Source organism: Zonotrichia leucophrys, chromosome 6 (assembly GCF_028769735.1).
Source record: "Zonotrichia leucophrys gambelii isolate GWCS_2022_RI chromosome 6, RI_Zleu_2.0, whole genome shotgun sequence".
In the NCBI taxonomy this organism is placed as follows: Eukaryota; Metazoa; Chordata; class Aves; order Passeriformes; family Passerellidae; genus Zonotrichia; species Zonotrichia leucophrys.
Window position 1 is genome coordinate 14,023,670 of NC_088176.1, and position 21,067 is coordinate 14,044,736.

General features: G+C 59.0%; 1 protein-coding gene across 1 annotated transcript; it reads left to right on the forward strand.

Annotated features, from left to right (window-relative positions):
* The first annotated feature begins 153 nt into the window (after positions 1-153).
* Positions 154-20,743, forward strand: R3HCC1L (R3H domain and coiled-coil containing 1 like). The gene is made up of 11 exons (XM_064716952.1): positions 154-346; positions 4,915-5,023; positions 6,262-6,406; positions 8,655-8,920; positions 8,994-9,323; positions 14,320-15,748; positions 19,325-19,500; positions 19,612-19,682; positions 19,796-19,891; positions 20,041-20,181; positions 20,340-20,743. The coding sequence occupies exons 1-11, from the start codon at positions 154-156 to the stop codon at positions 20,393-20,395; spliced, it is 3,012 nt and encodes a 1,003-aa protein (XP_064573022.1). The 3' UTR covers positions 20,396-20,743.
* Positions 20,744-21,067: the final 324 nt, after the last annotated feature.

Below are 21,067 nucleotides of genomic sequence, written 5' to 3' on the forward strand. Positions count from 1 at the left end.
GGCGGCGGCGGCGGCGAGCGGGGCGGGGGCGCCGCTGCCAATGGGGAGCGCGGGGTGGGGCCGCCCGCAGCCAGGTCCGGCCCCGCGGTGCTGCGGGGGGGCACGGCGAGCATCGCCCCGGGCACCGGTACTGGGAGGAGGGGGCGTCCCGGGATGTCGGAGCCAAGGCCGAGAGAGCTGCACGTTCACGGCGGGCAGCGTGTCCCGGCTCGCTGCGGGCCCTCCGGGGTGCTGCATGGGGAGCGCTCGGGCCATGGCTGGGCACGGCTCCCCAGCTCCTGCAAGGGCCGCTGGCGTGATGAACCGAGCAGAACCAGGGGCCTGACCCGCACTGGGGGCGGCGGAGGTCGGGCACAGGAGGAGGAAAGAGAGCGGAGCTGGGCACGCCCCTGGTGCAACACTATCTTGGAAGGGCAAGAGAGAACAGTTTTAAACTAAAAGAGGGGAGATCTAGATAAGATGTTAGGTGGAAATTATTCACAATGACAATGGTGAGACACAGGAATGGGTTGCTCAGAGAAGTTTTAGGTGACCCATCCCTTGAAATGTTCAAGGCCAAGTTGGATGGAGTCCTGGGTACCTGATCTAGTAGGCAGCATCCCTGTCCATGGCAGCAGGATTAGTAGGCAGCATCCCTGTCCATGGCAGGAGGATTGGAACTAGATGGTCTTTAAGGTCCCTTCCATCCCAAACCATTCTATTGTTCTATGAATCCAACACTCAGCCACACCCCGAGGGGTCAGCACCTGCCTGTGTCATCACCCTGCACATCACCATCTCTCTCTGCAGGGGCCCCAGGGGTGGCTGTGCCATGGCAGCCAGCCTGAACTCCAAGAAAGGCCCCATCTTAGGTCATGCAAGGCACTGACTTGCCCAAAAACTTGTAGCCAGTGGATGCCCCAGGCACGATGGCATTTGTGCAAGCCTGCCTTTCCCAGCCTGTTTTCCTGAGGGGCTGGGCACAGAGCTCTCTGTGTGTCTCTGGAAGCACAAAGTGGCTGTGGTGGGGACTGGGACTGCACTGGCAGGGCACAAGGCTACCAGGTCACCCTAGTGTGGCACATTCGCAGTGCTCACAGCACAGAGTCTGGGTCTGTGAGCACTGTGAGAGACAGCAGCAGAGACATGTTGGAAGACAGCAGGAACTCATGCCACTCTGGCTGCTTCAAGTGGCTAATCACCTCCTCTGCTAAAGCCCTTATTTCTCATTGAACATGTCTGGCTACAGCTTCTGCCTGTTGCTCCTCGTTCTTCTTTCACTGCTAGATTCAAGAGCTCTCCAGTCCCAGTGATTGTTTCCCACAAAGGTGCTTCCATACAGCCATCAAATACCCCTTTATTTCATTGCTGACGACTCCCTCTTGCAGGGTGCCTGGCTGAGCACCAGGCTTGCTGCGTGGCTGCCTGCTGCAGGGTCCTCACAGCCAGAATGTTGGCATCCAGGCACAGGGAGCCTGCTACAGGGCACTGCCATGAGGAAGGAACCACACCAGCTCTCTGCCTTTGCCATGCTGAGCCACGATGCCCAGCAAACCCAAGTGTGACCACCACACATGTGCAATGCCGTGCTTGTGTGCTCCTGTGAGTGCTGTGGGTGTGCTGTGCCTGCCAGTGTCCACAGCCCATGCCCGGCTGCACCCCTGCATGAGTGTGTGTGCACTCAGGGTGAGCACCCCTCCTGCCGAGCTGCTCCCTCATCCCAGCTTTGGTAACACCCGGATAATTATTTGTACAAACTGCAGGCTGGCTCCCACTGCCCTCCCCCTGACTGGCAGGTACAGCAAACACACATGCCAGCAGGCAGCCAGCTCGAGCATGCCAGGACTGTGGATGGCACCGGGCACACCGGCTCCCTGGGGCTCTAAACCCAGCATGCCAGCACAGCGGGGCTTGGCACTGGCCACGAGCACACACACACGCAGGCGGGGCTGCCAGTGTGCCAGTGCAGCACACGTGCAGCCGTGCAGCCGTGCAGCTGTGCAGCCATGCAGCCTTGCAGCTGTGCAGCCTCGCAGCCGTACAGCTGTGCATGTGCATCGGTGCGTGCATGGCACAGGGCACGGCTGGGCACATGGTGCTATACACACATACGTGCAGCCCCGCAGGTGCACACGCCGTGTCCCTGGGGTGTGCTTACCCCCCAGCTCCCTGTGAGCACACACGTGCTGAGTGCCAGCAGGACACATGGGCCGAGAGCACCTTGCCCACTGCAGCCCCCAGGCACTGCTGCTGGCACCCAGCAGGGTGGTTTTCCACTCCTGGGGCTGCAGGGTGTTCCCCAATAGCTGCTTTTGGAGCTCCTCAGTGCCCTTGCCATGGATGCTGCCACCTTGCCAGGATATTTCTTTGCAGCCAGCAGATGCCTTGGTACAACAACAGCCACAGCCATAAGAAACATCCTTGCACCCATTCCTGGGCCCTGTGCTGCCCTAGGTGTCTCCATCCCACCCCTCTGGATGCATCCACACTGGGGCCATAATGGGGCAGGCACCTTGGGGTGTGACAGAGCTCTCTGCAAGGGGCTGCAGAGGGAAGCACGGAGCGTCAGTGGAACGAGCTGGGATGCATGAGAACAGTGGCAGGGATGTTTGCAGAGCAGTGAGGTAGGGCGCAGGCGTTGGGGCACAGGGAGCCTGGCAGTGTGGTGCACGGAGGGGGTGGGACGTGCAGGGAATGGTGGCACGGTGATGGGGACAATGCACAGGAAATTAGAGCGAGCAGCAGCCAGACACGCTGCGGGGGGAAGGGAGATGCTGCGCTCCACTGAGGGCTGTGTGAAGGAGGGGGAAGGCTCATCTGCTGAGCCGGGGCCAGTATGAGTACCAGCCACCTCTGCACATCTGGGACCTCCCTTTCCCATCCCCAGGACTAATATGTCCCAGTTTCCCCTGGCCCTTGCTCCTGGGGCCCCATCCATGCTGACCCAGCTCCCAGGGAATGGGAACTCTCCTAAAGCCAGCAGTCCTGATTCTTGGTGACCCTCTGCCTGGTGGCTCATCTGCCACCCCAGGCTCTCCGTGGGGAGAAGGCAGCAGGAAGGTGGGGACCAGTCTGCCCCGTACTTGCATTGCAGTGGGCAGAAGGGTGGCACAGGGTACTGCCAAGCAGAGTAAGCCTCTGTGGTGGCAGTGCCAGGGACAGTACTGCTCTGGGAGCAGGAGGGAATCCACCTAGGATCAGGGACAGGAATCCACCCAGGATCAGCTGGATTCATAGAGCACTCATCCAGCAAATGTCCTCCAGCAAATTTCAGATGGTGCAATACAAACAGGGTGCAGGTGAGCACAGGAATGCTGACTGAAGGCACTAACATCCAGGATACTTCACTGGAGCCATCATTCCCCTTTCTAGAGCATTATGAGGGCCAGACACCTGCACACAGCGTGCTGGGTGCACAGCACACACACACACACATACTGCCAGCACACTCACGAGCACCTACATGCACACACACAACAGTCTGTGAGCAGCCACCCCCTCTGCCTGTGTGAGCACTTAGTGTGCCACCCAAATGTGTGTGCAGACCATGCACACACACACACCTGCACTCACACGTGCATGCAGTGATATGCAAACATCCCATCATATACCCCTGCTGCTTTTTGACACAAGGAGAGGGCTCACACTGCCACCACTGCACGCTGCGCGTCCCTCGGCTGCCAAGCCGATCCTGGCTCTTGCCTGGCACTGCTTTTTTCTCTGGAGGGGCTGTGCTGGGACATCCCTGCTCCGAGGGTCTAATTTCCACTGTAAATGTATTCATGGATAATTTATCCCCAGTTGTTCCTGTGCTAATGTTGTCTTTTAGCTGAAATAGCTCTCCTCCTCCCTGGCGTTTACCCTGCTGATGTATTTATAGTGAGCGCTCCATTTCCCCACAGCTTGCACTGTGCTGGGCACGAGTCGCTGTCCTCCCTTCACGGGTCTCCTGGGCTCTGCCTCCCTGGCAGCCCCATGGTACCTCTGCTCCTCTTTCAGGCTGATTCCAGCACAGGCAGGTCCCTTGGGGCCCAGGCAGGCATGAAAGCAAGTGCCCAGTCCTGCCAGAAATGCCTTCCTGGCTCCTCCTAGGATTGCTTTGCCTCTCCCATGTCTGAGTGCCCGTTGTGTGGTGGCTCACAGTGATGGACTCCCATGCTCAGATGGCCGCTTGCTTGATCCCTCTTGTCCCTGCTGTCCCCTCCCTGCCATTGTCCAGCAGTGTCTGATCTCCTGTCTTGCCCACAGACCTCCTCTGTCTCTGGTCCTGCACCCCAGACCATCACACTGCTCCCGTGTGCCCTGGACACCTTTCAGAGTGGGGTCTCTGTGCCATGGCTGGCAGTGACCTGGTGACTGTCACCCATCTCAGCGGCTCCCTGTGAGCTTCTTCCCCCAGCCCCCTTCCCCAGTCCCCTCCTGCTGCCAGCAGGAATCCCTCTCAGGTGCTCCCTGGGCACCCAGCAAACCCTGGGAAGGCATTACCATCACCAAAGTCAGGTTAACCCCCAAGTTTGTTTAATCTAGTCTCCTTCCAGATTAATCCAATCCTCTTCCTCACAGGTTTCCTGTGTCCTTGGCAGCAGCAGGGTGTGAATGCTGGATCCCAGGCACTGCTCACCCAGGGGTCTCCAGGGGTCTCCAGGGGTGCCCAGCCCCTGCCCTGGGACCCCCAGCCCTGCAGCTCTCTCTCACAGCCCAGCCCCTGTCTCTGCACAGCCTCCCTGGACCCCGCACGGTCCCCAGCCTCTCCTGTCACCGTGCACAGTGCCCCCGGGTCCCCGCTTGGACTCTTCCTGTCGCCGGGACATCATTAGAAATGTTAATTATTTATTATCACTAAAAGCCCTTTTTGCTGCATTGCTGTTCTCTGCCTATCTCTCTGCCCCGTGCTGCCTGTAACCGGATCCGCCTGTGCTTGCCTTCTGCTCGCAGTCGCTGTCCCTGCTTCCCTCCTACCTGCTGGGACACAGCGTGGGGGAGTCAGAGCCTTCCACTACCCCCTGCAGGACGGGGCCCTATGGGACGAGCTGGACTTGTCCCCGTGGGATCCCAGAGCTATGTCTGGTGTGGACATGCACCTGTAGCAGTGCCCAGCCTGGGGACTGCCCTGTCCCATGCCAGGAGAGGGGACAGGAAGACAGAGGAAGGACCTGGCTGGTGCTGTGATGGAGCGAGGAACCATTAGCTCTTCTCAGCCAAGGACAATTTTGTCCCTCCCCAGAAGCACTGGGATGGGGCTCCCTGGCCAAGGGATATCAGCAAGGTGGAGGCATCAGACTGTGCTCAGCCCTCCCAGACAGCATCCCTGGCTGGGAAAGAGCAAACAGGCTGAGAGGGAACCTGGGGTGCTGCTTGCAGCCAGCTGGGGCTGGCAGGAAACACTTGGGGCAGCCAGCTGCTTCAGAGAAGCCGTGCAGCTGCAAGGAGGCAGGGGAATGCCCAGCCTGCACGGCTCAGCCTCCTCTGCCAGGACTCCTGAAAGATTTATCAGCTCCAAGTGGATCCCATTGATGAATCAATTAAAGCTTATCAAAAGCAGTGGAGTTCCTTCCCATGGGGCAGGGCTGGCACTGGATGCAGCAGCTCTGCCACAGCCAGCGCTGGGTGAGATTGGGAGCTGCTTCAGGTTGTAACATCCCTGAACACTGCTGGGCAGAAATCACCTGCTGGCAGCATCTGTGCCTGCTAGAGCCAGCCAGGGCGCCCTGGTGCCTTCTAGGGACTGGCAGAGTGGGCTGTGACAGTGCTGATGGGAGCCAACTGGAGTCAACATAAAACCTGGATCTGTCACAAGAGGCCTCTCCTTTGTATTCTCCCCCTCTCCAAAAGGAGCCAGGCTATCCAGGCTATCCAGGTTAGCAAGCTCCCCAGCCCCGGTGCTGTCACCCCTGTGCTGCAGGTCCTGCTCAGTGCTGGAGAGCCAGGCAGCAGCGAAGGAGGCTGCAGCGGTAGCTGTGGGAGAGACGCTGGGGATGGCTCCCACGGGAGCGCAGGGAGGAGCACCCAGGCCGCTCCTGGAGCAGTATTGATTCCTGCAGCACAAGCGCTGCCTCCTGTGCCTATTCATTGTCGATGTGCGGGAGAACAGGAGCAGGAGAGCGCGGCTCCCCCTGCACAGCAGCCCACAGCGCTCGGGCCGCGCCGCTTCCCTGCCCGCAGCGCCCTGCCCTGCCCTGCCCAGCGCCGTCACAGCCGCCGAGCCGCAGGGGCTGCGTGCGATAATGCAAAGCAGATCCAACCCACCCCAGCCTCGAGCTCTCTGCAGTCCCCTCCCCACAGGCTGAGCGTGTTCCCTGGCCAGGCACGGGAGAGGGACCCAGGGCTGCGGGTGCTCTGCCTGCCCCTGGAGCTGACAGCCGATTCCCCTGTTGTTCCTGCACACCCCTTGCGGTTCCCCAGAGCTTTTCTCTGCCAGAAGCACTCTGTAAGCATTTGCTCTGCAGCAATAAATCAGAGGGATGCTCACACGAGCACGGGCCAGCCCTGTGCTCCCTGGGACCAGGGTGCTGCAAGATGCTTGAGGCAATGCTCAGCCCCAGAAGGTGGTTCATTCATTCCCTGTCTGCCCACAGCTTGGTGGGGCTCCAGGTGGCAGTTCTCTGAACTGCTTGGGTTGTCTGGGTCCTTTAGGACTAGAGCAGAGCAACCAGGGACCTCTCTGCACCCATGTGTGGTCCCAGAGGGTCCCCAGGACTGGCTGGGGTCTGACATGGATGCAACAGCCTTGGCTGTGGACAAGGTGGTTCCCTGTCCCCGGACCACGCCTGGTTGTCCATGTTCCTCCTGCTCAAACCCTGGCAAGGAGCCAGGGAGGAGCAGCCCTGCCCTGCCCCCCTGACACCCCCAGAGCATGTTGAGCCCGCAAGTTCTCAGCTCCCTGAGAGCCCCGGGAGTCACAGGAACTGGCAGGCTCTCTGGGGGCTGGGAAGAGGCTCCAGGGCTCACAGAGAAAGGAGGTCAGGGAGAGCTGAGGTTGCCCCATGCTGTCCTTTCCATTCCAAGGGCCAGGGCTCAAGCCAGTCGATGCTGTGCAAGCAGGAGCTGTATGCAGAGCTCACTTGAGATCAGCCCCAGATCTGGGGCTGCCAACAGCTCCGTTCTCTCCTGCACTGCTCCTTTCAGCATGTGCCTCCCCATGGCCCCAGCTGATGCAGCTGCAGATAAACAGACAAGGAGAGCCAGGCAGCAGCTCCCGGCTTGCTGTGCTGTCCCCTGGGAGGCACAGACATGGCAGCTTTAGATCAAGGCTCTTCAGAAGCAAGAACAATCCCAGTTATCAGTAGAGAGCGGCTGCTGGTTCCCGGCATTCACTCCGCTGGGTACACAGCATGGGCAGCGGGTTTTGGACCGAGGCACTGGGACCACTGATGGGATACTGGAGCTCCCACCAGCATGGCCAGGCTGGGGGCAGAGCAGGCAGCAACAGGTGACCCCTGTCCCAAAACTGGGAGCAGTGGGAGCCCAGTGCCACCCTGCTCTACGCGGAACCAGAGTCAGCCTTTAGGGAGTGGGATTTCCATGCCTGGCAAGACTCCCAGGACCCCTCAGACCACTCTAGCCCAGGAGAAGCTGAGCCATAGTCAAGCCAAACCCTACACTAGTATTCTGGGGTAGCTCAGGGACCAGCTCAGGTGGGATGCCCTGACCCATTTGCCCTTTCCTGGGGAGCATAGGGGTGTTAGTGATGCAGTGGGTTTCTGTCCCCATGGGTGGCAATCTGGAGGGTACCAACGCGTCCTTTGAGGGAAGCAGAAGCACAGACACAGTGGCTGAGGCTGGAGAGGACATGAGATTCTGTTTCTAGTGGACAAAAAGAAGGGGGTCCTTCTGCAGCCCACACCTTGCAGTGCTTGGACTGTTTTACTGCTGCCATGGAAACTGCTGTGGAGCATCATTCTGTTGCATTGGCCAGGGTGACCGGGCCATGGCAGTCCCCAACCTTCTTCGTGCTCTCACACCTGGATTTACAGAGTGGGAGAGGCTGGATGCTGCCTGCCAGTCACCATCCTTGGGTCACCCTGTGACAGGATGGGGGCATCCCTGGGTAGGGCACCCAAGGAACAGAAGGGATGGAGAAAGCAGGTAAGTGCTGGCAGGGGCTGTCTGGTGCCATTCCCAGACAAACCCAGCTCCCACGTGGCCAGGGGCTCCACGCTGCTTGGCCTCCCACAAACATAAATCATTTTCTAATTTATAACATGAATAATTGATTTTGCCTCCATAGCTGGCGATAAATCTCCTGTGCGCACATGCATAAGAAAATAATAATAATGAAAGCGATCAGGATCTGCTGCCATCGATTACCTGTGAGAGGGAACATGGTCCCCTGTGTGCCACATGAGGCTGGGAGAGGGGCCGATTCCAGGGGATGCTGCGTGGCCCTGCCTGACGTGAGCTTTCCTTGACCTGAGCAGGGGCATCTGTCTGAGGTGGGATGACTGGACATACCCTAGTCTGAGCCCCTGGGGCTGTGCTGGGACCCACCCTGGGCACTCAGGAAGGTCCGAGTACTTCAGGGTATCCCAGACTTCAGGCATCAGCAGTCCCAGCCTTGTAAGTGCACCTAAGGAGGGATAAGGTGCTCGGCATAGCTCCATTCAGGGACGCTGTGTGTGATGCCTCAGTGGCACCTTGCCAGGGTGGCCCGTGACTGTTCCCCTGTCCCTCGGCAGCTTCAGTCTAGAGGGAGCTGCAGAAGCCGCTCCGGCCCCCGGCTGCCCGGCCCCGCACGGGCAGCAGCGTGCACGCCGTGGGACATTGCTCTGCCCGGATCACCTCCGATACCCCCCATGAAGCTGGCTGGGATACAGCCGGACGGAAACTGCATCGGAGAGCTTCGGCTCGGTAGCAAGGAGGTCCTGGAGCGGGGAGCGGGCCCGCTGCCCATCGGCCAAACTTCGGGCCGCCGCACCGGCTGGCCCGAAGCCTTCCTAGAGCGGTGTCCCCACGTGTGCCCGCCCGGTCACAGCGAGCACCACGGCTCCCGCCCGCTGTGTGACCCACCATCCCAGCCACGGAGCCTCCTTCCTGCGGCTGCAGGCTGCTGCCGGGGCAGGACGGCCCGCCGCGGCACCGTGGCCGCCCGTGGTGCCGAGCAGAGCACGGTGCGCCCCGGCGGCGGCGGTACGGGCCCGTGTGCCCAGGGCCGCGGAGAGGAGCGCCGGCGGCACCGGCCCGAGTGCCCGGGGCCGCGGGGAGGAGTGGCGGCGGGGCGGGGCGGGCGCGGGGCCGCGCTGCCGGTGCCGCACTACAGGTCCCGGCGCTCCCCTCGGCGGGGCGGGCTCGGCGCGGCGGAAGCGGCGGCGCGGCGCGGAGCGACGGGGGACCCGGCGCGGCCACGGGTAACGGCGGCGGCCTGGCGGGCGGCCCGGCGCGGCCCAGCACGGCCCGGCGCGGCGGGGCGCTCGGTACCGGGGCACAGCGGCCCGGGGTGCGCACCCTGGCCACTCCCGGCGCTGCCCCGCTCTCCCTTACCCTGGTGTCCCAGCCCTTATCCTTATCCCCTGTCCCTTCCCTGTCCCCAGCCCTGCTCCCCTCGCCCTGTCCAAGCGCTGATCCCCGGCTGAAGCCCGTCCTCCCCAGTCCGCCGGCAGGCAGCCCCCGGGATGCCGGATAAGGGCCCGCTGCAGACCCCATAGCTCTCCCAGCACAGTCACAGGGCCGTGTGTCACCCCTTGGGTGCAGGAGAGCTGCACGCGTTCCTGGGTGCTCGGTGCGCCACTCAGCCGTGCCGTGTAAAACAGGTGTCTGCTGCTCACACGTGCTGGGCACTGCCTTTCATGGCTGCCTGCAGGCCCCTGGCGTCCTCGTGTATCCTTCACACCACCTGTGGTTCTGTGTGCTGCCTGCTGTGGCCCATGGCACGATGCTGGTGACCAGATACGCCTCTTGCACATTTTAGGGTGGTCATCCCAGTCACTTGCTTCCTGGTGTAAGTGCACTGGAGGGCTCTGGGCCTTGCTTTTCAGGCTGCTCTTGCTCCCTGGGTAGCTACTTTGGGTTATTTTAACTTCATTTTCCCAGGCTAGGTCTTGCTTTGTTTCCTGCTTACATTTCTTGGATCCTTTCAACGGCGTCTTCTCTGGATGGTGTTTACAACAGCTCACTGCTCAGTATCATCTAATGACAATTCATTATTCAAGTAGAGGTTTGAGAGATGCTGTAAAACGAGACCCTGAAGTTCAGCTAAGTTGGCTCTTGCTTGCCTCACCAAAAAGCTTTGCCCAGTGATTCTTCTGAAATAGCTCTGGGCAAGCCAATGTCCCTCATTCATTGTGCAGGTATGCTGGCTCCTTTAACTGCCAGTTTTGTTCTGCACTGAGGATAGGAACAGGGTTTGTCCTGTTCTCAGCTCTGGTTGTGTTGTTCTTTCTTGCAGAGAAAACCAGTGCCTTGTTGGCTGTACCCATTGCTCGGGCCCTGGTTTCTCCTTGGCACTGTGTGTCAGCAGGTTAATAGGTTCATCTCTGCACTGGCCAGGCTGGCCAGGTGACTGTGTCTGTGTGGACATACTGTTTTTGCTTTTGCTGCAGCTGTTTTTGCAAGACCTCTGCCTCATTTGCATTTTTCTGTTTAAAAACAGTGATTTTTCCCTTTTGAGTCATCTTTATTTTTGAGACATCATTAATTTTCTCTCCCTCCTTGTTTATTAATAGACCTTTTCACTTTTGTGCTGATTCTGCCTGGTTATATTTGTAAAGTCCTTTGTATTCCCCTTAGCATTCTGGCTGTTAACTCCTTCTGCTGGTTTGTTGTCCCTTCCCTCTCCCGTGCCCCCCTGCAGCTGTGAGGGGACACTATTGACTTTCAAATCATCTTCCTGTCTGGAATGTTCACCTTCTCTTCTTCCAGGTATCTCCTAAGAGCATCTATTCCAGGTGTCTCCTAAGAGTATTGCAAGTGAAAGGCACGATTGAAATCTCAGTGCCTCTGATGCTATTGACACCTCCTCACACAGCCAGTGTTGTGTGGCTGCTGGAGAGCTCTTTCTCCTGGCAGCAGGGGACAGGATGCCTTAAAAAGCTGTGGATGCAGCCTTTTGCTCTTTGAATGCTTTGCTTTGCCCTGTGCCAGTGGCTGTGTTCATGCCTTTGCTCTGTCTCCACCACGTATCCAGGTCCTTTCCTGGCCCTGTTGCTGCTGTTGAGCCAGGTGGCCTGGGCTGGAGCTCTGCTGGGAGCAGGAGAGGTGCAGGGCAGCCAAAACCTCTGACAGTCCTTGCCTGGGCTGCCAGGGGCTGGTTGTGCAGTTGGTAAGTGTGCCATGGCACGTGCCTGGCATGGGATGAGTCCTGCAAGTGTGAGGTTCCCCAGTGGAGCTGTTTAGAATCTCCTTGTACCTGCCTTTTTATTAATCTTGTTATTGTAGTTATTTTTTTCCCCTTCAAAGGGCCCAATCTGCTGCAGGCTGTAAAGAGTGACATTGTGGTGTGCGAGCTGCATGCCAAGGCTGCGTGAGGTCCCCCAAGGCTCCTGGTCCCCCACTGTTGCCATCCCTGTTCACTGCCAAGGCTTTAAGGTTATCTGCTCTATCGATGGGAATATGGATTGGGTGGAATTAGAAACCTCGAAGGCTAAAAATACAGCTCCCTGCCAGGAAATGCAGCAGCCTGCTGAGAGGGTGCTGTGTGCCACTGGGACTTCTCCAGGAGCTGCCATGTTCCACATGAGCACCACAGCCCAGCAGCATCCCTGCCTGTTCCCACGCTCTTGGCTGGCTTGCTCTTGTTTGTGGGGTCCTTCCCGCGACAGGACAGGGGGAGAGGTCAGGGAGAAGATGCTGCCCATGTGTGCTGCAGATGTTCGATAGAGGAGAAGCACAGGCTGGCACCCGAGCAGGCAGCTCGCTGAGACCTCACCAATGCATACCATGAGCACAGGCTCCCTGTGAGCAGATTGTTGTGTTCCTGGGAGCAGTGTGAGAGGAGCCTGTGCCTTCAGGGAGCTCTGGCTGCCTCCTGACTGATGATCCAGCACCCTCCTGGCCATGCTAGGCTGTGTTGTGCTGGGCTGGTTGGCTTTACGTGGGAGACAGCTGGGCAGCACTCCCATCACCACTTTTGCCATGGTGTCATGGCCTTTCCCTGCTTGGTGCCGGAGTGCTGAGTTGTTTTGCTAGACAGGTCCATGAAACAAGACAGCATCTTGGGCAGCACAGGCCTTTTTGGGGATGCACTGCTCATTGCTGCCTGTCTTTGTGGGGCAGGCTTGGTCCCAGACTCTGGAAGTGGTAGGGTTGCCCTGCCTAGTGTAGTGTGAATGAGACCCAAAGCCAGGGCCATTGCTCTGCCTCCCAGAGCATGAAATTAGTTGGTGCTGACCCGTGGCTGTGGCATTGATGAAGTGTTTGATAGGCTGGGGGCAGGGGCTGTGCTGCCCTGTGGGACAAAAACAAAGCTCTGCAGCGTCCCTGCCAGTGTGGGTCATCTACCACCCTGCCGTGCCTCTTCCCAGGCTGCAGGAAGCAGCTCCTCCCCAGCAGTGTGTGGCAGGCAGAGGCAAAGCTGTGCAGGGAGAGGATGCTCCCAGCACCAGCCGTCTGGCTAATGCTGCACCATCTGCTTTGGAGGGTGAGGCAAGGTGAATAGCAGGTTTTTGAGGAGCCCATAAATCCTATGTGCAAAGGCTCTTGGAGGTGACATGGGATCTGCATGGAGCAGTGCTGCTTCTGGTTGCTCCCCGTGCTGGGAATTGTCGGGAAGGAGAGCCTGGGGAGATCACTGACCCCCACAACTCCTTCAGCAATGAGCCATGGCCTGGGACTCTTGGGCTTGGCTGGGAAGAGTCCTTCAGCAGATCATGCTTCAGTGCAGTTGGAAGCTATCTGTGGTTGGAAATGGTGGTGCCAGAGGGGCTTCCAGTGCCCCCTCCCCTTTGGCACTCGGGCTGCCACTTGGTGAGAAAATGTATAATGCCTCAGTGTTGAAAAATGACTAATCCAGTCCTTGGAAGGTTTGTAGGATACATTCCTTTCTTGCGGTCGATAAAGATAAAGGGGATCGTTCTGCCAGCAAAATTAGTGTATCAAAGAGGGGGGGAAAAATGACAGGAGCTACGGAGACAGAAAAATGGTTGGGGCAGCCCTGGGATGGTGCTCAGCATCATCACAGCATCCGTGCCTGCACCTCCTGTTCCTGCACCTCCTGTTCCTGCCCACTTGCAGCATGAGGTGCAGGCACAGGCACTGCGGTCATACTGGGGGTAGTGCCCTGCTGGGCTTTTCCAGTGGTTTCCAGAGAGCCATGGGAGACTCATCCATCATGCCAAGGCAAAGGTCTGTCCATCCATCACAGAGGGGATGGTGCTGTGTGGCGTGGGCAGCCCCAGCCACTTTGCAGCCGTGGTTGGCCTCCCCTCGCCTTGCTGGCACCACTGCTGCTGTTGGTGCGGGGCCACGGGGAGCGTTCGCGCCTCGGTCAGGGGCTGTGTGCAGGGGAGCCTAATGCACCGGAGGTGCCTCGGAAATGAGAGCCTTGGATGGGTTCCTGGCCCTATTGATCTGCCGGCAGTTTATGCATCCTGACATTCATAATCTCGGTCGGCGCTGATGGTCCAGATTAATGGGCCCAGGGGCTGTCCATCCGTCACTTCACATTAATTACTGAAGAGGTGTTTTTCCAGTGATTTACCTGACAGCGGCCTGTGATGAATCCCCCTAAACAGAGTGGGCAGTGATTAATCATGGGGCCCCAGCCCAGCCCCACTCTGCCTTCCCCTCAACCACAGTGCAGCCCCCCGCACCATCCGTCTCCATAAACCCTGTCTGATGCATATTTATGGGGCAGGGGGCCTGGCCGCTTGTGGTGTGCCTGCTTCTGCCAAAGATGATGAAAAATAAATCTCTGTTGGGATGGGGCAGCAGGTGAGCAGGGCTGCATCATGCCATGGTCCTGTGCCAGGGTATCCCTGTGCTGGGGTTTGCTTTCTGTTGTTCTGTGGCCGCCTCAGGCTCCTCTGTGGTTTTTGATGGCTGAGTAGTGCGTGGTCTCAGTGTTCTGCTTCAGCTGCAGACGCTGGTCCCTTGGGCTTGAGGGTCCCAGGTAGCAGCTGCTGGAGCTGGGCCAGTGGTTCTGTCAGGATTTCCCTGCTTCCCCTAAGCTGGGTGCACCCCACCAAAGGCTGTAGGGCTGTGGGGTGCTCCAGGCCCCAAACCCTGTCTGCAGATACGCTGCTGTGGGGTTGTGTTGGGACTGCACAATCGATCACTGTGTGCCAGTTGCTGGGGGAGCAGGGTGGGTGCTGGGACCCCGACCCAGTGAGCTGGGCAGGGCTCCCCCCGTGCTCTCAGCCTGGGGCTGCTGGGCCGCGGGCAGGACAGTGACGCTGTTCTCTCTTGCAGGCACGGTGGCACCATGCAGCAGGAGGCCGAGGGCGGCCGGGCGCGCCGCAGGAAGCCCGACATGGCTCTCTACGTGCCCAAAGCACGGCGGGAGCGAGAGGCGCGAGCGGCAGGGGACGTGCGGGGGGCCGGGCACCGCCACGAGCCCCAGAACCACCGGCTGCTGCAGGACCCGGCTGGGGGCGAGGGGCAGAGGCCGAGCCCCCGAGCCAGGACACAGGCAGGCAGGGCGGCGAGGAAGGAGAGCAAGGTGGATGCCGGCCCAAAGGAGCTGCGGGCAGCCTCTGCCAGGCACAGCCATAGGACAAGAGGCAGCTGCCCTGTTGCGCTGGAAAGGCTGGAGGCATCGCCCAGCATGTGTGAGCCATGCCCAGATCCAGCTGTTGCTCAGCACAGGGACAGGCAGGACAAAGCATCTCACGAAGAACCTGCACAGCTCAGCCACAACCACAGGGTGATAAGGACTGAGCCTGACCCTCCATCCACACTGAATGCCCAGGCTGAGGCTGTGAAGGCTCCCCCTGAGCCCGGGGATGACCCCGCTAGCCCAACACCCGCTGCTAGCCCAACACTGGTTTGTCAGACAGGCCTGAGTGGCATGTCGGAGCACTTGGGGGACAGCACCCCAGATCCAGCTGAGGACCTCTCCCAAAGCCTGGGAGAGGCTGTCCTGCAGTCAGCAGGGGTGGGCAGCCATAGCAGGGTGCCCCAGTTAGTGGAGGAGACAGTGGGTCAGAAAACCTGGGAGGAGGAGAGGCAGGAGGAGAGGGATGAGCAGAGGTCTCTCCTGGCAGAGCAGAGCGAGGGTTGTGCCACTGGGGTGCCAGAGGCAGAGGAGACGTGGGGAGGCAGAGCTGAGGTTCCTGGGGAGAGCACCCTGTGTGCACCAGGAGCCAGCTGTGAGCCTGTGTTTCTGGGGGACAGCATGGGCGATGCTCCAGTGCTCCCAGGGGGGAGCACCCCACAGCAGGGCATGGGCAGCCCATCCCAGCCTGCCATGGAGGAGAGCACTGCTGGTGCTGGGGGTCCCAGAGGGGAGGGTGACCGGGTGCCTGCTGTAGTGGAAGCAGGCAGCACTTGTGCCTGCACAGATAGCAGTGCTGGATCTGAGAGCAGCCCGTGGGAGGGAGCACCTCTGGAAAGCTGTGAGCCCCCAGTGCCCCTAGAGCAGCTGTGCCATGGCATGGAGGGGATCTCACCTGCATCCTGGGCCAAGGAGCTGGCAAAGCCAGATGAGGATGTGGGCTCACTGCAGAAGCACCAGGAGGCTGAGAAAGAAGAGAGAGGTCTCCACAGCAGCTCCCCTATGGAAGGACAGAGCAGTGCCAGTGCTGAAACCCTGAGCCAGACCAGCCCAGGTGCTGAGGAGAGCTGGGATGTGCTGTTCAACGATGATGGGGACTGCCTGGACCCACGCCTGCTGGAGGAGGTACTCCCTGCTAGCCAGGGTTTGTGGGGATTGGCAGGGTCGGTGGGTGGCTGGTGCCCACTGGGATGAGGGGGATGTGTTCCTGTGTTCTCTGGGGTGAGTGCATTGGGTGGGTGGGCTGTACCCAGGGCATGGCCAGCCTGGCTGGCTGTGCTGCCTGCTCTTAGAGCCAGCCTTCCCCTGTGCTCCCAAAACACCTGGATCTCCATGTTCCCATCTGTCCTATCCCATCCGGCATTGCTGGGGAAGGTTGGGGTGATTTCTCCTCTGTAGTACTTAAGGTGTGCCCAGTAAAACCTGCTGAAATGTAAACTGCAACTGCACCCTCATGAGACCAGGGCTGATGATAAAGAAATGGGCTGAGATGTATGGGTTCCCATTGAAACAGCAACAGGATGTTTCCTCGAAACTATGGCTTCTTAATCAGCTGTGGCTCATTGCCATTCCCTCCTGCACACATGCTGCTGAATTTACTACACTTGGCTGCTTGGTGCCAGGACCCACACCATTCACAAGGAAAGCTCAGTTCCTGCAGCAAGGCTGGATATCCCTTATTGCATTTTAAATCAGTAGCGTCAAACTGGTAATTTTCCTGAAGAAACAAACAACATTAATATTGTTACATCCAGTGTCTGCCTATCCTTGGCTGGAAGCAGGGTGTGAGGTGATGGGTGGTGCCTTGATAACAGTGTGTATGAAGGGATCAGGTTAACTCTAGAGCACCTTACGGAGGGGCACAGATCCCACCTTGTCTGCAAGGCCTGGCTGATGTGTCCTCTTGGAGCCTGGGACAGTGCTGAGACAGTGGGACACAGAGGGCTTGCATTTGGGGGATGTGGAAGGACATGGAGTATTCCCATCCTTGCGTAGCTGTGCTCCCCCGAGCCACTGTCCCTCACCCTCCAGACTGGAGATTGTGGTGAGTGCTAGTGTGAGGAGGACAGCACTGATGTTCTGAGACAGCTGGTGCAGGTGGCACTGGCTTTCTGTCAGCTGGTGCCATGGACATGGCTTTGTCCTCAGGGGAGGAAGGTCAGGGAAGGTGCAGCCATAGGATGCCGTAGGCAAGGCTGTGCTGTGCAGTGCAGGCTCTCACTCCAAGGACTATCTGTATTGGCTCCCTTGTGCACAAGCCTGAGACAAGTTTGAGCTTTCCAGGGAGCTTCCCAAAATGGGTGAAAAAGAACCTGAAATAGGGTTTTATCAAAAGTTGCCATCTTTGTCCCCTGCAGATTCAATGGTGCCTCATGCTTCCTGAGCCCTCCGAGCTCCCAGCAGGTGGATGTAGCTGCTTGGGGAGGGCATGGGCTCTTGGGAGGATGGAGCTGTTGTTAATTAAAATAAAGAACAAGAAAATTAGTAACGTCTTCCTCGAAACCGAATCCTTATGCAATGCAGAGAGCTGGCAGAGAGCAAGATTTATGACGTTCTGTGCGGAGGAGAGATTTCTGATAGCGAATGGCTCTTTAATCTAGCAGGAAAAAACCACTGTAGTGAGCAGCATTGGCTGGCAGCTGAAACCAGACAAATTCAGAGCAGAAATCAGTTTGAACACAGAGTAATTAAGCACTGTGCCCGTTTCCTTGCGGGCTCTGTGGACTCTCCATCAGGCGGTGCGGCATGGCAGGGGCCGCGATGCGTGCGTGCCCAGGGCTGTGGTGTCAGCCAGCAGCCACAGACCCCCGACCTGCTCTGGCAGGACTGTGTCTTCAGAGGGCAGCGAGATGTGATGGACAGGCATCATTTTCCCTGTCGTCTGTCTGTCCATCCATCAGCACTCATCCATCTGTACCCTCCCTAGGATGCCTGCCAGGGCTGGGGACCGCACTGTGGCTCCCACTGGCTGCTGTGCCCCATGGCTGGGAGCTGCTGGCATGCTGTGTGCTGGGCTGGGCTGGCTGGGCTGGGCTGTGCTGGGCTGTGCTGTGCTGTGCTGTGCTGGGCTGGGCTGTGCTGGGGACCTGTTGAGCTGTGCCTGCCGCGTGGCTGAGCCCTGCTGCCAGACGGCTCCTGTCCTTCCTGCCCCGCCACACTTGGTGATTTGTGAAGGTCAAGGGCTGCTCCGGCACTCTGTGCTCCTGCTCTCTAATCATCTCCCCGCTGCCTGGCACTCCCTGAGTGCTCTGCTCCCTCAAGCAGCACTGCAGGGCGTTATCCTGCCTGGAATGGCTCCCTTGCTTCCCTGAGCAGGCGCAGGGTGCCTGATGGGTGTGCTGCCCTGCATGGGGGTGATGGCAGGGCAGGAGGCTCTGCTGGCAGTGCTGGCTCCTCCCGTGAGCTCCATAACTCAGCTCTACCCTCCGCCGGCATCCAGCTGCTATGGCAGCACCCCCTTACCTGCCATGAATCCATCTTCCCCATAAAATTGTCGGAATGAGCACTTTTTATCGACTGAGCTGGCTGGGATTTATGGACTCTAACCCTGCAGTCGTGGTGTGCTCTGCTATGATCGCTTAGGGGATCGGGGTGGGAACCCATCTGAGTTATGTGCCCATTCCTTGGCATCATGCCAGCCCCACGCTCCAGGGGAACAGGAGCTGTCACTGCCTTTGGGCTGCACCTGGCCTGGGGTCTCAGCTGAGGCAGGGCAGTGAATCCCCTTGGCCACTGGCGCGGCGTGGTTTCGAAAGCAAGGGTTCAGCAAGGGATGCGGGGTGGCCCACTGGGCAGAACAGGGTGCTGGGTGACCAGCTGGCACTGGCAGTGCTGCGGGACACAGGGAAACAGGGGCTGGATGCACCGTTGTGCTGTGGCAGCAGGAGGCTGCTGCCTGTGTTTTTAAATAAAGGCTGTAAAATGTGCATGGTAGAAAAGCTCTACAGACATCATCTTTTAGGGCTGGAGAAAGTGCCCCGCTGTGAGGTACTAAAGGTGCACAACCCATTTTATCAATAAGAAGATTGAGAAGGGACTTGATTAACATTAGTAAGTGCTGTGATGGGGAGGAGACCAGAGACTGAGGGTTCTTTAATCCGGCGGAGAGGCAGAACAAGAACTGCCAGCTGGAAAGTGAAGTCAGACAAATTCAAATGAGAAATAAAACATCAATTTCTAGGTGCACAGGTGATTAACCAGCAGAACTTGCTCCTCAGTGGAGCACTGTCTTTTTCATCTTGGCATCTGGGCTGCTGATAGGCTGCTCCAGTGCATGTGCTGCAGCCAGGGCGTGCTGAGCCTGGTGCTTCCATGTAGCAGAGAGACATCAATCTTTCCTCCTGGCATTACTATCCTGCTCCTTGTTTTTCCCCTAAGGTATTTCAGGTCATCACATCCTTGTGGAAGGGGGGTGTGTTTGGAGATGCATGTGCTGTTTCATCCCTGCCATTCCTACCATGTCCCTGACCTGGCCGCTGAGCGTGGCAAGTGAAGGAATGCTGGTAATGGGAAAAGCAGGTGCCTGGTGTGAGAGCCCTGGTTGATAACTGCTAATTCTCAAAGCCATGAATCCATCTGCAGTGCTGGGCTGGGGTGCAGGAGTCTGGACAACTTTCTGGGGAGAACTTGCCACGTGTTAGGAACTGCTGTGAAGCAGGTGGGCATGGGTTGCTCAGTGCTGTGCCTCTCCTGCTGCTGCAGCTCTCAGGGGGTGAGAAGCACCAGGAGAGCCAGCAGTCACCCCGCTTCAACTACTATCGGGCGGAACCTGCTGCTCCAGACATCAGCGACGATGAGCTGCCCCACGTCATCGAGATCTACGATTTCCCCGCGGATTTCCGCACCGAGGATCTCATGCGTGTCTTCTGCAGCTATCAGTGAGTCTGCCAGCTCCATGTCCCTGGTGCTGGGCTTCCCTGCCTGGGCTCTGCTCCACATGGCTGCCCATCAGGTGCCTGTGCCTCGCTGACCTTCCCTCTCTTTGGCAGGAAAAAGGGCTTTGATATTAAATGGGTGGATGATACGCACGCCCTGGGCATCTTCTCCAGCCCCATAACAGGTACTGCTCCTGGTTCAGCTGGGGATGGGCAGAGAGGAGGCATCCCTCTCCCACAGCCAGATGCTGGACGTGGGGCTGCCCCTGCACGTGGACATGCTGCTCTCTTCCTGCAGCACGCGATGCCCTCAGCACCAAGCACCTGATGGTGAAGACGCGCCCACTGTCCCAGGGCACCCGCGCCTCTAAAGCCAAAGCCAGGGCATTTGCTGGTGAGTGGTGCTGCCCTGTGCCAGCTTGTGCCATCCTGCTTGTGCTGCAACATAATCCTGATAACTGGGAAGGGTTGGGGCAGCCAGCACGGCTCCACAGCTGCCCTGTCCCTCGCAGAAGGCCCCACTAATGTCCCCCATCTTCACAGAGTACCTGCAGCCAGCCAAGGAGCGCCCTGAAACATCAGCTGTCCTGGCCCGGCGGCTGGTGATTGGTGCCCTGGGGGTACGGAGCAAGCAGACACCAGCCCAGCGAGATGCAGAGCGGAGGAAGCTGCAAGAGGCTCAAGGTGAGTTTGGAGGGGCTGCAGTATAGGGGAGCCTTCCTCTTGCATGCTCTGTCTCACAGGGTGCTGGGTGAGAGGGGGCTGCAGCAGGGTGGGCTCCAGCCACGTCCACAGGGAGGTGGGGTGGTGGGGGTGTGGCATTGACCCCCTTGTCTCTGCAGAGAGGAAGCGCCTGGAGAACAAGCAGCGGGAGGATGCCTGGGAGGGCCGGGACTGAGCCAGGAGGCTGCACTTTGAGCCCATGTCCCTCTCTGCAGGCGGGCAGAGCACTCTGCGTCTCAGAGCTGGGACACGTTCTGCATCGTGTCCAAAAGCACCGGGCTGCTTCACCGAGAGGGCTGAGCAGCGTGAGGGCTGGTTGGTGCTGTGGGGATGCTGTTGCTGTCAGGCAGCACTGCCCACCCTGCCCAGGGCAGAACCCCCGAGGCTGCCAGCCACAGCAGGAGCAGCAGCAGGATGCAGGGAGCTCAGCAGAGAGCATGGGGGGCTGTGTGGGGTGGCCCTGGCCACCTGGAAGGGCCTTGTGAGTGAGAGTTTCTGTCCTTTATTTTGCTAATAAATGCCATTTATTATATTTGCTTGCCTGGGTGGTGGCTCCCCGTTCCCTTCATACCGGGGCAGGGTGTGCGTGCCGGGGGCAGCTGCGCATGGTCCGCGGGCTGTGGGGATGTCCACCCCTCCCAGGTGCTGCTGGGTGTCCCCTGCGGCTGTGGGGGATGTGCAGGCAGGAGGGGTCGGGCAGGACGGCAGGCAGGAATGTGCTGGCAGCAGCCCTGTTTACTTCCGCGGAGCAGCTGCAGCCCTGAACAGCGGGGCCCTTGTCAGAGCATGGGCAGGGCCGTGTTCCCGGCCCCACATGGGGCTCTGATGTGGCCGTGCTGCCAGCCAT